We start from the raw sequence: 16,825 nt of genomic DNA on the forward strand, positions 1-16,825 counted from the left end.
CAGCACTAGCCCCATAGCCTTGTATGCCATGGCATTGCAAGTGCACATCCAAATACTTCTTAGATGTTATGAGGGTTTCTGCCTCTACCACCCTTTCAGGCAGTGAGTTCCAGGTTCCCACCACCCTCTGGGTGAAAAAATTCTTCCTCACATCCCCTCTAAAACTCCTGCTCCTTACCTTAAATCCTGCCTACCATATCTATGCCTCTCATAATTTTATACACCTCAATCATGCCCCCCCCACCCCACCCCGCTTCAATCTCCTGTGCTCCAGGGAAAATAACCTCAGTCTATCCAATCTCTCCTCATAACTACAACTCTCCAGCCCAGGCAACATCCTGGTAAATCTCCTCTCCAGTGCAATCATATCTTTCCTATAATGTGGATTCCAGAACTGCACGCAATACTCTAGCTGTGGCTAACCAATGTTTTATACAGTTCCAGCATAACCTTCCTGCTCTTATATTCTACGCCTCAGCTAATAAAGGCACATATCCCATTTGTCTTCTTAACCACCTATCTACCTGTCTCACTACCTTAAAGGACTGGTGGACATGCACATCAAGGTCCCTCTGATCCTCAGTACTTCCCAGGGTCCTATCATTGATCGTATATTCTTGCGCCTTGTTTGTCCTGCCCCAGTGCATCACCTCACACTTATCCGGATTAAATTCCATTTGCCACTGATCAGCCCATCTGACCAGTCCCTCTGTATCGTCCTGTTATCTAAGGTTATCCTCCTCACTATTTACCACCCCACCAATTTTTGTGCCATCCATGAACTTACTGATCAGCCCTCTTACATTCAAGTCTAAATCGTTTATATATACCACAACCACCAGCACCGATCCCTGTGGAACCCCATTGGACACAGGCATCCAGTCACAAAAACACCCTCGACCATCACCCTCTGCTTCCTGCCACTCAGCCAACTCTGGATCCAATTTGCCAAATTGCCTTGGATCCCATGAGCTCTTACCTTCGTTATCAGTCTCCCATGTGGGACCTTATCAAAAGCCTTGCTGAAGTCCAAATAGATTATGTCAAATGCATTGCCCTCATCTACACACCTAGTCACCTCTTCGAAAAATTCAGTCAAGTTAGTAAGACATGACCTCCCCTTAACAAAACCATGCTGACTGTCTTTGATTAATCCTTGTCTCTCCAAGTGTAGATTAATTCTGTCCCTCAGAATTGCTTCCAATAGTTTCCCCACCACTGAGGTTAGTCTGACTGGCCTGTAGTTCCCTGGTTTATCCCTTCCTCCCTTCTTGAATAATGGTACCACATTGACTGTTCTTCAGTCCTCTGGCACCTCTCCTGTGGCCAGAGAGATATTGAAAATTATTGCCAGCGCTCTTGCTATCTCCTCCCTTGCCTCACTCAACAGCCTGGGGGATACATTTCACCCGAGCCTGGAGATTTATCTCCTTTTAAGCCTGCCAGGCCACTTAGAACCTCCTCCCTTTCTATACTAATTTCTTTAATTATATCACACTTCCTCTGCCTGATTTCCACACCCACGTCGTCCCTCTCACTTGTGAACACAGACACAAAGTATTCATTTAGAACCTACCTACGTCTTCCAGCTCCACACACAAATTACCGCTGTGGTCCTTAATGGGCCCTACTCTTTCCCTAGCTATCCTCTTTCTCTTAACGGACTTGTAAAATAATTTTGGATTTTCCTTTATTTTACTTGCCAACGTTTCTTCATGCCCCCTTTTTGCTCTTCCTATTTTCTTTTTAAGTTCACCCCCTATACATTCTATACTCCTCTAGGGCTTCCGTTGTTTTGAGCACTCGATATCTGCCATAAGCCTCCTTTTTTCTCTTTATCCAATCCTGTATATCCCTCTACATCCAGGGTTCCCTGGATTTGTTGGTCCCACCCTTTGTCTTTACTGGAATATGTTGGCCCTGTAATCTCCCTATTTCCTTCTTGAATGAGTCCCACTGCTCTGACACAGTTTTACCTAAAAGTAGCTGCTCCCAGTCCACTCTGGCCAAATCATATCTGATCTTATTAAAATCGGCCTTCCCCCAATTTAGAACTCTGCTGGCCCATCCTTATCCTTTTCCATAACAACCTTGAACCTAACAGATCACTATTTGCAAAGTGCTCCTCCACTGATACCTCTACCACTTGCCCAGCTTCATTCCCTAAAATTAAGTCGAGGACCGCCCCCTCTGACCTGCTCTTGTAGGCACAGCATTTATTTGGCTGGTCTGGTTCAACGTAGTGTGTAGTCATCCAAGTAAGACGTGTAATCAAGAGCTCTCCAAGATTGTTCACGTGCTTCATGTATGAGGAACCCAAATTTGAGCTTATCAATCGTATGAGTGGTTGGTGCATTTGTTTACAGCAGTCAGAAAAGGAAACAATATAATGGAAGCTTGTGGTTTCTGAAGACTTTCGATTTTTAAGCACACCATCTACAACATTGTGGCAGCATGTGCAGTTTGAAGACTCTGCATTCACGTAGATAGACTATCTGCAATAACTCTACGACATTGGACTTTTGAATGCTTCAGACTCGAATTGGAGGATCACAGTTTTATTGAATATGGACACGTGCAGCAGCTCAGCAGCATGTTGAGTTATCGCAGCACAACATTGAGAAATCAGAAAGCTTTCAGTTCATCTTGGAACTGCAGCAGTGCTCTGCAAGTTCAACAGAGGATGAAAATATCGGCGAGGGTTGCAGCACTAGGCAGTACTCATGGTAAGTAAAGGGGCTAAGTAGCAAAATAGGGCAATCTGTCATTCTGGATAGTGCCAGGGAAGATCAATTAAATGGCAGGCTCAGGAAGGCTTAGAATGGTTAGGAATAGCTACTGCAGCCTTTCATGCTTTGGGGGATTGTGGTGCATTTGCGCCAAAACATTATTTCGTGGGTGGCGCCTGAAAAAGCGCATGAAGGGGACAACAGTGCCACACACCCAAGGCAGTTGGACCTGCAGCATCTTTAAGCCTGAACACTGTAATAACAGCAAAGCTTATTCCTAATCCTGAAAACACAGAGCCCTGGGAACGTCGACACAATGTCTATCAAATTCCCATGTCTCTCTGAACTTAAGCTGTTTAAGCAGCGCATGGAAATATGATTTATCGATTTGGCAGTGCTGGAACCAGAGAAGTGAGCTGTCAAAGTTAAAATTGCAATCGGTAACAAAAGACATCACAGATTTAAAATTTCAGATGAGGAACAAAAGGATTCTATTAAGATATGGTCCACTTGAGAATACCAACTACAAATCAAGCCAACTTTTGCATTCGTTGCCAGGAATTCATGTCCTTCAAACAACAGCCAAAGGAGTTTTAGAGAAAAGGATATAGACTGTGATTTTTTTTGATACAGAACTGGCTGACAAAATCACCAAGTTGATATTAGCTTCAACATCTATTGAAGCTTATCAAAAAGATCTTCTCAACAAGGCAAAAAATACACTCTTGAAGCACTACCAAAGGATGGGCACAAATACAAGTCAATCCTCGCAGGGTGGCAAAGTCTACAAGCTCTGTGCGCAGAGCTATTGGCGCGGTAGCTAAGGTCAACCAAATCTAGAAAGCCATGTGGAAGATGTGGTCTTCTGTATGCACCTTGCAGTTATTTGGCATATCACGACACATGCAAAGTGTGTAGCAAAGGGCACTGGAAGCGCCAGTGTGAAAACCTTAACTCAGCAGGGGTGTCCAAAGCTTGAGACAAAACCCAGATAGCTAACAAGCAGATACAACACTCTGGCAGGAACAGAGAGCTTGCCAAGAAACATGGGAAATACATTCATGAGGCTAGCAGAACTAAAGAAATGGACAATGGTGATGACCACAGTCCAACAGAGTGTGGTGAATCAGCATTCTAGACTAATAACATCATGGAATGCATGGATGATTTTGCACCATTAGAAGCATTTGCTAACATCGATATCATATATTCTCAAAGTTGGAAAACAGACTTTATAGGCAAAGACTGACACTGGAATGGCTGTCAGTATTCTCCATCTTAGAATCCTAAAGGACATGTACCCACAGAAGTGGAGGGAAATGGCATAGTCAACAACTGAAAAGTTCAGTGTTCACCAGATCAGAAATTCCTTGCACTGGATCCATAACACTGGAGTAGAGATTTGGGCAATCACAATGGTCGTCACAGTTATTCTACATTGTCGACACTGAAGGTCCAGCAACTCCAACCCTACCAGCATGTACAGACTTGACATTGGTTACAATCTATGGGATTGGTCAAATGCCTGAAGGAAGATCAGATCTAGAGGACAAACCTATCAATTCAGTCCCCAACCTCACATCTCAATACGCAGATTGTTTTGACACAATAGGTAGTCTTAGAGGAAATGCAGTCTTACATTTGGGAGAAGACACTGTTCCATCCGTTGACCCTCCACGTAAATGTGGTTCCATTTTAAGGACAAGCTTAGGGTCAAGTTAAATAAAATGGAACAGTTCGGAATCATTCACAAAGTTGAGGAACACATTATTGACTGGTGCAGCTCCATAACATGTGTTGTCAAAAAAGACAGGTCAGAGCAAGCTTCAGCCCTAGATGTCTGAATAGAGCATTAAAAGCGCTGTCTTTTTAAATTTTCCTATGCTGGAGGAATTAAATCCTAAAACTGCAGGGGCAAATCATTTTGTGAAACTGGTTGCAAAGAACAGCTATTGCCCAATTCACTTGGTGAAGAATCACAAGCATTGACTACTTTAGGACACCATTTGTGCATTATTACTTTCAAAAACTACCCTAAGGTCTACCAATCAGCTAGTACCTCTTTCAACAACATGTACGGGGAGGCGATGGTATTGTCGCTGGACTAATATTCCAGAGACCCAGAGTAATGCTCTGGGGACCAAGGTTCAAATCCCATCACGACAAATGGTGGAATTTGAATTCGATAAAAATCTGGAATTAAAAGTCTAACGATGACCATGAAACCATTGCCAATTGTTTGTAAAAACCCATCTGGTTCACTAAGGTTCTTTAAGGAAAGAAGTCTGCTGTCCTTACCTGGTCTGGCCTACATGTAACTCCAGACCCACAACACTGTGGCTGACTCTTAAAAATGCCCTCTGAATGAGGGCAATTAGAGATGGGCAATAAATGCTGGCCTAGCCAATGACGCCCACATCCCATGAATGAATAATACAAAAAACAGTCAGGAACAGTTGTGAAATACCAGGGTGTATCTGATCTGCAGATGACATCGTTGTCATTGGTAAAACAAAGAAGGAACATGTTCACATCCATATTTATTGATCACAAATGTGAAGACAATTTTTTTTGGCTCGATTTACTCAAGCAGCTGTCCACACCCAAATAAATTGGAGATTATACATGCAACTCCACCAGATAAGGAGGATCTCCAATACTGTTTGAGGTTGTTCAACTTTCTTTCTCCATATATTCCCAAATTCGTAGAAAAAGTGTCACTTCAGAAACTGCTCAGCAAAGAAGTGCCTTTTCTATGGCATGAAGACCACTAACATATATTCAGCAAGCTCAAGAATTCACTATCCAAGCAAATATCCTTGCTACACTTCTATGATCTGATAGAAGAGACTACCTTGGAAGTGGATGCTTTGCAAAAGTGGAATCTGTAAATACTTCAAAAGGGAAAAACAACTGCATTTGGTTCCAAAAGTTTATCAGCAGCCCAATTAAACCACTGCAACACAGAGTGGGAGACATTTGCTCTTGTGTTAGGGATCATGTGATTCCATACCTTCTCTTCAGGAAGAAATTTGTGGTGGAGACTAACCACAAACTGCTCAAAATTTGGCAGAAACTGTTAACTAGTGCTCCTCCTAGGTTACAATGTCTCTTCATGAAGGTACAAGGCTATGACTGAGCCATATGATACAAACCCAGTAATTTACCGGTTTTGTTAGATACCTTAACCAAACTGCTAAATCCTATCAAAATGGCAGATGCTTCACTAGATCTGCAGGTAGATTCGATTAACGGCAAGTTGAAGATGTCCTATAGATGAACTTGAGTTTTGGCAGCACAAATGTCAAGCAGAGACATCTAAATACCCGATTCTACAAGAGTTCTAGAAAACCATAATTAATGGATATCCAGATTCAGTTCAAGGCATTCAGGAGATATTGAGACAGGGCTGAGCTTGGAATATCCCATGGTGTTATCTTAAGGAAAACAGGTGCTCATTCCTGAATCACGGCGACTGGTTATTTTGCAACAGTTATATCAAACACACATGGGCATGCATGGATTATAGCAGAAGGCTAGTATTGGACAGGGATTAGCAGTGACATTCAGGCAACTGTTAGCGAGTGCGAGGTATGTTAGGAACATATATCCAACTAACAGAAGGAGCTGTTACTACTACACAAAGTTCCTGCACATGCGTGGTCCAGGATTGCCACTGGCCTTTTTTAGGTCCATGGTGATGATTTCCTAGTCTTGACAAACTATTTTTTCTAAATTTTCAAACATATGCCAATTACAGGACACATTCAGCACAACTATTGTGCTTAAGTTAAGTGCTATTTTTAATTTGTTTGCAATATTGCAGGACCTCAATATATGGGGAAGCCACTCCAGAACCTCTGTGAGAAGTGGGGAATGGATCGCATTACTTCATGGTTCCATGGATGAGAAACTTCAGCTGTGAAGACAGATTGGAGAGGTTGGAACTGTTCTCCTTGGAGAGAAGAAGGCTAAGAGGAGATTCAATAGAGATGTTCAAAATCATGAGGGGGCTGGACAGAGTAGATAGGGGGAAGCTGTTCTCATTCGTAAAAGGATCAAGAATGAGAGGGCACAGGTTTAAAGTGATTTGCAAAAGATTCAAATGTGACATGAGGAAAAACTTTTTCACACAGCGAGTGGTTTGGGTCTGGAATGCACTGCCTAGAAGTGTGGTGGAGGCAGGTTCAATTGAGGCATTCAAGAAGGTATTAAATGATTATTTGAATAGAAACAATGTGCAAGGGTATGGGGAAAAGGCAGGGCAACGGAACTAAGTCATAATGCTCATATGGAGAGCCAATGCAGGCACGATGGGCCGAATGGCCTCCCTCTGTACTGTTAAAATTCTGTGATTCTGTGATCCATCACCACCCAACCCAGGTCGAATAGCCTGACAGAGCACATGGTGAGGACGGTAAAGTCCTTAATTGTCAGACAGACTAGGCAAGATTTGCATGTGGCCCTGTTACACTTCAGAGCAGCAACAATAAGTACAACTATTCCTTCGCCAGCATCCGACAGGTGTGAACAACCCCACTGAGTCACCATTCTTCTACACTTCCAGAGATTCAGGATGAATTTCAGGAAATACAGGGGAAGATGAAGGATTTGCATGACCAGCATACAGGCAAAGAACTACCAAGCTTACTGGTTGGATAGAAAGTTCGGATTTTACATCCCATTGATGAAACATGGAATCCACCCAAGGTAGCTAGAGTTTGTCCTGAACCAAGATCTTACAAGGTATTCACACCAAATGACATGATGTTGAGATGGAATCAATGTCAAATCAGTAAAGTTCCTAATCATGAAACAACAAGCAATTCCATTGCAAGCAGAACAAAGTCAAAGACAAGATTTAAGCACAACCCTCCTACAGAACCTCAAACTAGATTTACAGTGACCAGATCAAGACACATCAGCAGACCACTGTTACGCTTCATAGACTTATACACTCACAGCCTTGCAAAGTTTTAAAGTTGTGCTTTATAAGAGTTTGCTGTATTGTAAATAGTTATTGGCTCTTTCTTAATGAGATAATTTTAAGTTAGAAAGGGGATGTAGTGGTACACCTTTAAGTAGGTGTGGCTATGATCTTTGTACATCACCAGATAGGAAATGATGTAAGATACCACATGGTAGTCTGCAGTATGTAGTCATCCAAGTGAGACGTGGTACCAAGGGCTTTCCAAGATTGTACACATGCGAATAAATCTTCATGAATAAAGAACCCACATTTGAGTTTACCAATCCCATTTGAGTGGTTGGTGCATTTGTGTTCAGCAATAAGAAAAGTAACCACAATAGTAACCCCCAGAACGTTGCTGGTGGGGGATTCAGTGAAGGTAATGCCATTGAATGTCAAAGCGAGTTGGTTAGAATCTCTCTCTCTTGTTGGAGAGGTGACATGAATGTTACTTGCCACATATCAGCTCAAGCTTGAAAGTTGTCCAGGTCTTGCTGCAAGTGGGCATGAACTGCTTCAGAATATGTGGGGTCACAAATGGTACTGATCTCTCTGCAATCATCAGCAAACAATCCCACTTCTGACCTTATGATGGAGGGAAGGTCATTGATGAATCAGCTGCAGATAATTGTGCCTAGGACATGACCCCAAGGGACTCCTCCGGTGATACCCTAGAGGCTGAGATGATTGAGCTCAACAGCCACAACCACCTTCCTTTGTGCTAGGTATGACTCCAACCAGTGGAAAGCTTTGCTCCAATTCTCATTGACAGAATTACCTACATTCTTATTTTCTTTCAACAGTCTTAATTATAAACTGTGTCCCCTAGTCCTGGAAGCTGGTAGGAGAACTTTGCTGGGTCCAAATTCTTCTTTCCTAGGTCTTTCCTGATATTCAGTAAGCAAGGCCCAGGGTAGACAATCTTTCCCCATTTGGGTGATACTGAGATTTGGAAAAGGTTTTATTGAGAGTTACAGGAATGATTCTCAATTTAAAATATTTTAGCTATCCCCAGATAAATTTATGGAGCAGGATCTATAAACTTTGGAGAGGTTTAGACTCGAGGGTTATCTGATTAAGTTCATTTGAAAAATGAAGGGACTAAATTGTGTGCACGCCCACAAATTATTTTAATTTGCTATGTTAGCAAGGAGGGGGATCATGCGTACAAATGATATCAGGGAAGAAACAGATTAAATGTTCAGCAGTTACTCTTTCCCTATAGGATAATAGACTTGTGGAATAAGTGGCTGGCCTGTGCAGTGACTACTAATTCACTGTATACCTTTAAGAAAGCTGAATTGGTTCCTGGCTAGAGTGAAGATTGCTTGCAAGAATTAGTGCCAATTAATACAAGTTATGGTCAACGTAATCTCATGGACTAGTTTCGATCACATTGACAAACTGTGAAGCAATTCTCCAGATTTTCCCCTCTCTAATTTGACAATGGATTTTTGATCCAGTTTTTCATCTCTCTTAGCAGGTTACATGGCTTTTTTCCACGAGGATCTGCATAGTTCCGTCAGTTACAAGGGAGCAACATCAAATGCTTTCAAGATCAGTAGCGGGGTAAAGCAAGGCTGTGTCCTGGCACCAACTCTCTTTGGCATATCTTCCTCCCTGCTGCTATTGTGCACTGTGACTCAAATGAAGGCATCTGCCTGCATGCCAGAGCTGACAGGAAGCTGTTCAACTTGACAAAACTGGATGCAAAACCAAAGTGCACAACATCCGAGTCCATGAGCTGCTGTTTGCTGATGACGCTGTGCTGGCATCCCATACTTCAACAGATTGTAGACCAGTTCTCCCAGGCCTGCAAGGAGTTTGGACTGACAATCAGCATCAGGAAGACCAAAGTTATGGGCCAGGATTTAGAGAGTCCACCTTCCATCAACATCAACAACGTCACTCAAGAGTTCGTCGACAGCTTCACATGCCCTGAATCACCAATTACATGCAACCTGTCCCTTGACGCAAAATCAGCGCCAGGAATGCCAAGGCTGCAGAAGTTGAGAAGTTGAGTGTGGACCAACAGCAAACTAACTGAAAATACAAAGCTCCGCATGTATCAGGTTTGTGTTCTTGGTACTCCGTTTACAGTAGCGACACATGGACAAATTACATAAACTCAGAAAAGCAGCTGAACCTTTCCACCTCTGCTGCTTCAGGTGAATATTGGGCATATCCTGGCAGGACAGTGTTGAATATGGAAGTGCACCAGCGTGCAGGGATCCTCAGCATGTTTGCCCTCGAGTCAGCAGCGACTTTATTAGCTGGGTCATGTGAGCCAAATGGGTGATGGCCGCATCTGCAAAGATTTGCTCTCCATTGAGCTTACTATTGGCATGAGACCAACAGGTTGCCCATGTCTTCAATACAAAGGTGTCTGCAAGCGAGATCGCCCATGATTGGAGTCGATGCATGGGAAGTCCTTGCTGGTAACCAGAGTGCCTGGAAACAAGCAGTAAGGAAGGTGACAGAAAAAGCAGAGGGCAACAGAAATAAGCAGATGGCAGAAAAGAGAAGCTGCCAGAAGGATCAAACATCATTTGACCTTGGGCCATTGCTATTCATCTGTACCAGCTGCAGAAGGGATTGCCACTCAGGAATCAACCTCTGCAGGCGCAACAGGTTTTCAATCCAGAAATGACATACACCCTGGCGCAGTCCATTGTCTCCTGAGATGGATGGATGCCATCATCATCATGGATACTTCCACTGGCACACTGGCAGGTCCCTCTCATTTTTAGCTTTCATCAATCTTGATGAGCTCTTCAAATTTGGTAATTGGGATGCATCCCTTAGGGAGAGAATTTACTTTCTATATTGGGAAAAACAGAAACCCTACAGATATGCAGATTGCAATTAGGCTTGAATTAGAAATTCATCGCCATGTTTAAGCGTTTCTATGTGCAACAGGCAATCAGCTGATAAAGGAAAAGACATTGTAAGTTAAAAGGTAAACCATTCTTTCTTTAAAAATGCCTTATTAATATGCAGCAATACGTGCAACATTAGAAATTTACAAAAAAAATTATATTTGATATACTCATTCCAAAAGTTCCAATGTAGGCATCATACTCAATGAGATTTTTTTAACTTTACTGCTTGCCTTTAAGTTACTTAAAAATATAGGATGGAATGTAAATGTGTGCAGAGTGAATAATAAATGTTAAACAACTGGAAAGTACAAAGAATATAGAATTTAAAAACTCAAAAGTAAAATATCTTGTATGCTATATTAAATATAAATTTTGCAAAATAAAATTGAGAAATAGAGACGTCCTTTTAATTATGCAAAATAATTCTGGCTTGATTTCCTTTGAACAAAGCTGTTACTAATCAGCAGTTTGTGCAGATTCTTTCCCCGCTTTCTTTCCCCTTGTGTATTTTGCCATTCCTCATTGCTTTTTATGAAATCTGGAAGGGTATAACAGTCATTTTCCCATGACCACCACAATAGTGCAGCAAAGGAACATTTACAGCAGAGCGAGATAGGTGGTGTTAGTTTGCTTTTTACCCTTTGTCACATTCTTGACACCATTGCGTCAGAATGGCAGAGAACGAACAATATTAATCGCAGTTGGGGCCAACAAAGTCAGTGCTGGACATTCCTGTCATTTGAATCTGAAAATTGTATCTGAAGCTAGCAATATATCTCTTACACTTGATGAATTTGCTCTGCAAAAAACATGGGACACTTCTTCTTCCTCATATTAACTAACCTGACATAAAAACCTCCATGTTATCCATTTTTTTGTAATGACTGGCAATGAGTGAATTGGGAGCAGTTTATTTCACATATATGACATTTTTACATCTAATACTATTAATTATCTTATGTTTAATTGTCTGTATGTCAAGAAGTGCCAATATAGTATATATCTGATCACTAATTAATTAACTCTCCCATTAGCTAGCTAAAGCTATTTCCTGTGCTTTCATCAAAAGGTTAGCTATAGCCATTGGATACTTCATAATCCTTGATGTTACAAGATTAAAGTTCAGTCAACATTAGAATTCCCTGCACAACCATAGACTCGTTCTAACCAAAGCATTTCAGTAATTTCAGTAATTCTCAGCACAATTTTCCAAAATCCTTTGGTGGTAAATATGCTGCTATAAAATGGGGCATTATTTTAGAACCAAATTTGATAGTTTGCAGATTATGTACCTCTTTTTAATAAAAATAATTGCTAAATTTTGTACCTAGACCTTTGTGCAATCAAATCCAGACAAGACCTAGTTTGCTCTGGGGAGTTTTGGCATGAAATCACATGGGCTTACCCGGTAAAATGCTGTTGTCAGTGGCAGCAACGTAGCAGCAACACAATATTCTTCAGAAGCTGAACAATCCTGGAAGAAATAAACAGGAAATCATAAATCTTGATACCTTACATTCCACTCATTCGTAGCCAAATTATCTCAGCTCAATTACCACCCACCTGTTTGATAAAGAGGCAATGCGTGGAAGAATACAATTAACTGGCCCCAACAATAATTTACTACAGACAATCTTTAGGGGCCTATCACTTAGTTTTAAGTGTGCTTTTGGGATACGAGCTAAGTTTTGAATGAGTAACATGAAACAGAACTTGAAGCAATTTGTGAAGAAAAATCCTCCTAAAAATCCCCAAGATGAATGTACATACTACTGCAACTCCTCCAAAAGATACGTAATCTTAGCCAAGATTATTTTCAACATTAATTACTGAGACATTAATGAAGACCAACACTTTATCCAAAATGGCTTGACACATCTGAGTTATTTTAACCAAAATGCCAAACATGTTTCTGAAAGCTGTCATGAGGCCCAGAGCAATAAAGTTCACGAAATCAGGCTGTAATCTTCTGGTAAGGAAATGTTTGGAATGCCAAAATGCACTCCAACTTTTAGACCACAGCAGGGCTCCATTCTTGTAGGCTGTGTCCAAATTTTAAACTACAACAGCTGCACTTTAAAGTCACAGACGCTTTTTAAGTCATTGCAAGTATATTATTTAATTAAAACTACTACTGACCAGCAGACCATGCAATGAGATGGCAATTTTCAGAGCATTCCAAATACTGAAACCTGCTTTTTTTTGCTGCTTGCTTTTAAGTAACTATATTTTTAAAAGTACTATTCCCATTTTAAAGGCAAAATGATTTTGAAATATATACAAATACATATATTACAATTCAACCTGATATTAGCACTAGTTAATTTTTGGTTGTGGGGGTTGATTTGTGGAAAGAAATAATGACAAACATTATGTTACTCGAGGTGCAAGGATTGTGGAGCTCTCCTGGTTAAGAGGTGCGCATGAAGAAACAGCATTCAGGCTCTGACTATTAACCGTGATAGATAACAGAGACCAAGAGACAGCATGCGGTGGAGCTAATGTGGCAGCTACATAGTGGAGATGTTAGGGAGATTTTCTTAAGGTTAAAAATCCATCCACTGAAAGGATAATCAGATCTGATAGGTGTCACCCAAAAAGGTTATAGAAATTACATTGAAACAGTCATATAAAATATAATTTGAGCTCTCCAATTCTAAAGTATTTAATTATCATATACTGGCAAGCTACATACCACATTGTCCAAGTGGTACAAAACTGTTCACAACTTTGTGTAATAATGAATATTCAATTAAGAGGCATACATCTTTGTTAATCATACAAAATGTTCAGAGATTGAAAAAGACAGAAGTGTAATCTCCAACTACTTCCTGTGCCATGTGAAGGATAGGTTATGAGGAGGAAAGCTGTGGTGCAGAAAGGAAGAGCTATTGGATCAAGTTCTGGATTAAGGACAGCCGACCCAGAAGGGACAATCTTCATTTGCACCAAAACAGCACCAATATCCTTACAGAGAGGGTAAACAAAGCAGTGGAAAGAACAATTTAAGCTAACATAAAGAAAGAACTTGCGTTTATCTAGCATCTTTCAGGACATCAGGATGTCCTAAAGCACTTTACAGCCAAAGTAGTCACTGTTGTAATGTAGGGAAGGGCTCCAGGTAATTTGCAATTAGCATGTTCTCACAAGCATCAATGAGTTAACAAACAGATAATTTGTTTTAGTGATTCTGGCGCAGAGATAAATACTTTTCTCTGAATAGCAGAAAGGGCAGGTGGTGGCTCGGTTTAACATCATAACCAAAAGGTGGTGCTTTTGACAATGCAGCATTCTCTCTGTACTACAGTGAAGTATCAGAGAGGGTATTGCAGCGAATATGGACACATTCTGTCAATCCTGCTCAAAAATACTAAAGTAATGCCTTTGCTCAAGAAGGATAAACAGGTTAACTATAGATCATGCCAGATGTGGGAAAATTCTTAGAAAACCATGCTTCAAGATAAAATTAACACTTAGAATGCATGAGTTAATCAGCTAGCATGGATTGGTTAAAGCCAAGTTGTGTTTGACTTTTTTTTTGAAGAGGTAACCAATTTGATTAATAAGAGGAATACAGTAGATTTGGTGCAGGTGGATGAGTAAATGTTTTGGCCGAATGAATAGGTTGTCCTCCTGCCTTATAAGCAGGATATTTACCAGTGCCCTACTGTGGTAAACTATTCAGTTTTAGTTACTTAAACTCCAGTAGTAACCAACTCTTCATTAAACCGCACATAAATTCTGTGTGCTAAGTTCAGAAAAGTTTTCTGTAATTTGACAAAATCAAGATGGGACAATATGCATAACATATTCGGCCAACAGAAATTCTGCATGTCCAAACTTTTCAGCACCTTGATTTAGAAATTCTTAAACATGATGATGGTTTTCTGTGAGGCGACCTGGTAGCCCCCAAAAAGAAATTAATAGGTAAGGGAGGGGAGTGGTGGGAATCAAAGTACATTTTTATATAGCATTTCTTTTTAGAACCTTGGTACATATTCAACTTTAAAATTGTATCACAAAATCTGAACTTTAATTCACGACGAAATACAAACATTTTTTGTTTCATAGAAAAATAGATGTTGCTACTTATACACAGGACGTGAGATTAAGAAACAAAACATAGATGCAAATTTTGCATTGGAAGTTTTAAAGTTCTGTAGACAATCCTCTAGCAAAACTGGAGAATATCAGAATTTTTTCCAGGTTCTAATTGCAGATTTCAAAGACGGAACAGATTTCCAAGAAAATAAATTAATTCTGTCTCAACTGAAGGATGATTATTTGGGAAAGAATAAATATTGATACACGTGGTGTTAAAAATATAAAGTTTATGATGTTTGGGACTATGATTAATTTAAGGTAAAATGGAACAGTGAAGGCAGTCACGTGATTTGCTCCGAATCCTGCTTGACAACAAGCCTGGGTAGCTTGGTTGCGATGGGAACAGTTGTTTTACTGGGGAGAAGGTGCAAAATGTTCACACCTGTAGACAATGGGAAGAACATTTGTGCTGACTTTGGGTAGACTATTAATCTCCAAGTCTCATAGGGAGATATTAGAAATGTCAGGAAGCTATTGTAGAGGGTCCCGAAATCTCTCAGACAGTCAGTCTGCCAGAATCTGAGAGAGAATATGAGGGAGTGAGTCAGAGAGAGAGATAGAGGCAGCAGTCTCTGTTATTCATCGCCATGCAGAATGTGGGTGGGAGCTCACTCTCGAAAAGAAGAGACCAAGTTCATGAGGATTCAAATGAGGCTTTGGCTAAAGGGTGGAATCTCCATGGTAACCCTCACTGTGAAAGTCAGTTTGGGGATTAAAAGTTATCCGGCTAGAAAAGCAAAAAGGAAGCAAGCTATCAGGCGCTGAAAATAGCTTTGGACTGGTTCCTGGAGAATGAAGTGTCCACTTAATGGACAGAGTAAAGTATAACCATTGGGACGTGTTGAGGGGAAGATTTGCGGTCATTTGAAAGTTAATTGGGGGAAACATTTCTGCAGTCCAGAGTTTGAGTTGTCTACAAAAATAGTGTTTAGTCAATGATGCTTTTAGTTTGTTTATTGCAGTAAAAGTCTTAAAATGTGAAATCTTGTCGTGTAATTCTTCCAGTTAGTCAGTGGAAATTTGAATAGCTTTTTAAAAGTTATTGGTCTCTACAGGGATTGTAAGTGGGTAAGCATAATTTGGAGAGAGATAAAGAGGGAATAAAACAAAATTGGAAAAAAAACAATGTCAACTTAATAATCATGAATTTCACAGGAATGAGGAGTAAGAGATTAAATATTGGCAGGGTAATGATAATAGGATGGTAGGTATCAACCCTGTTATCTTACAGTAATAAACCATTGAGAAAAAATGTATATGACTCAAAGTCACGTTAACTCTGGGCATTATGACTGACCCAAAACAGAACAAAACTTCAATGGAAAATCTTTACCTGCATACTGAATAAATGTAAAAATTTGCTGGGTGAATTGAAAGCTCAAGTACATTTTCTGGATATATAAATGACACTTCCCTGCTGTTGTAGTTTGTGATATATAAAAATTCGAAATTACAGCATGAAACAGCCCAGGTTGGTGTTTATCCTCAAAATGAATGGGACTTTTAATTCCATGTGCCCAGTCTGTTCTTGAAACTCTTTTCTTCTTTCCTTCAACCAGCAATCCAACCTATTCTTAAATGTTCACGTGGCTCACTTGAATCTCTTTCTCTGGTGATGCAGCCTCAGAATCCTCTGTCCAAAATGGTTTCTCCTTCTCCCCATCCAAAAACTCTTACATTCTATCTTAAATGTAGATCCATTAATCATTTAAATCCTAAGGTCCTGAGAGATTGTGGTGGGGGGGGGGGGGGGGGGGGGGGGGGGCTGCGAGGAGAAGAGTGGGGTAGAGGAAGAGTTGGGGGTGGGGGCAACAATTGAAGAGGGCCAAGTAGAAGCCAGCAATGGTCTTCAGCACTGCAATGGAACAGGGAAGAAAAGTCCTGCAATTCCCAGCTCTACATTTAGTTAATTTTTTTTTAAAAACAACTTACCTTTTTGGTAGTATTCTCCAGCTGACCCTTTCACAACTGCTGATTAAGTCTACTTAAAACCATGTTTTCCTGAATATATCTCCCCATGGCGCCCAATTTAACAAAGTGCACCTCAAAGGTATGAGATTTCCTATATACATATATTGTTATGATTTCGCCAACTTACCTTCTCATCAAAACCACAGAGGTCAGGAACGCCAAGTCCCAAC

The 16,825-nt window shown here is 40.6% G+C and overlaps 1 protein-coding gene across 1 annotated transcript in view; it reads right to left on the bottom strand.

The window, feature by feature from the left end:
• The window catches only part of sbf2 (SET binding factor 2), a 665,078-nt gene that overhangs the window by 202,083 nt on the left and 446,170 nt on the right, over nt 1-16,825 (bottom strand). The window contains exon 17 of the mRNA XM_041196757.1: nt 11,986-12,054. Within this exon, the coding sequence (XP_041052691.1) occupies nt 11,986-12,054 (69 nt within the window). The remainder of the gene's footprint in view (nt 1-11,985; nt 12,055-16,825) is intronic.

This window comes from Carcharodon carcharias, chromosome 10 (genome assembly GCF_017639515.1).
Source record: "Carcharodon carcharias isolate sCarCar2 chromosome 10, sCarCar2.pri, whole genome shotgun sequence".
Taxonomy (NCBI): Eukaryota; Metazoa; Chordata; class Chondrichthyes; order Lamniformes; family Lamnidae; genus Carcharodon; species Carcharodon carcharias.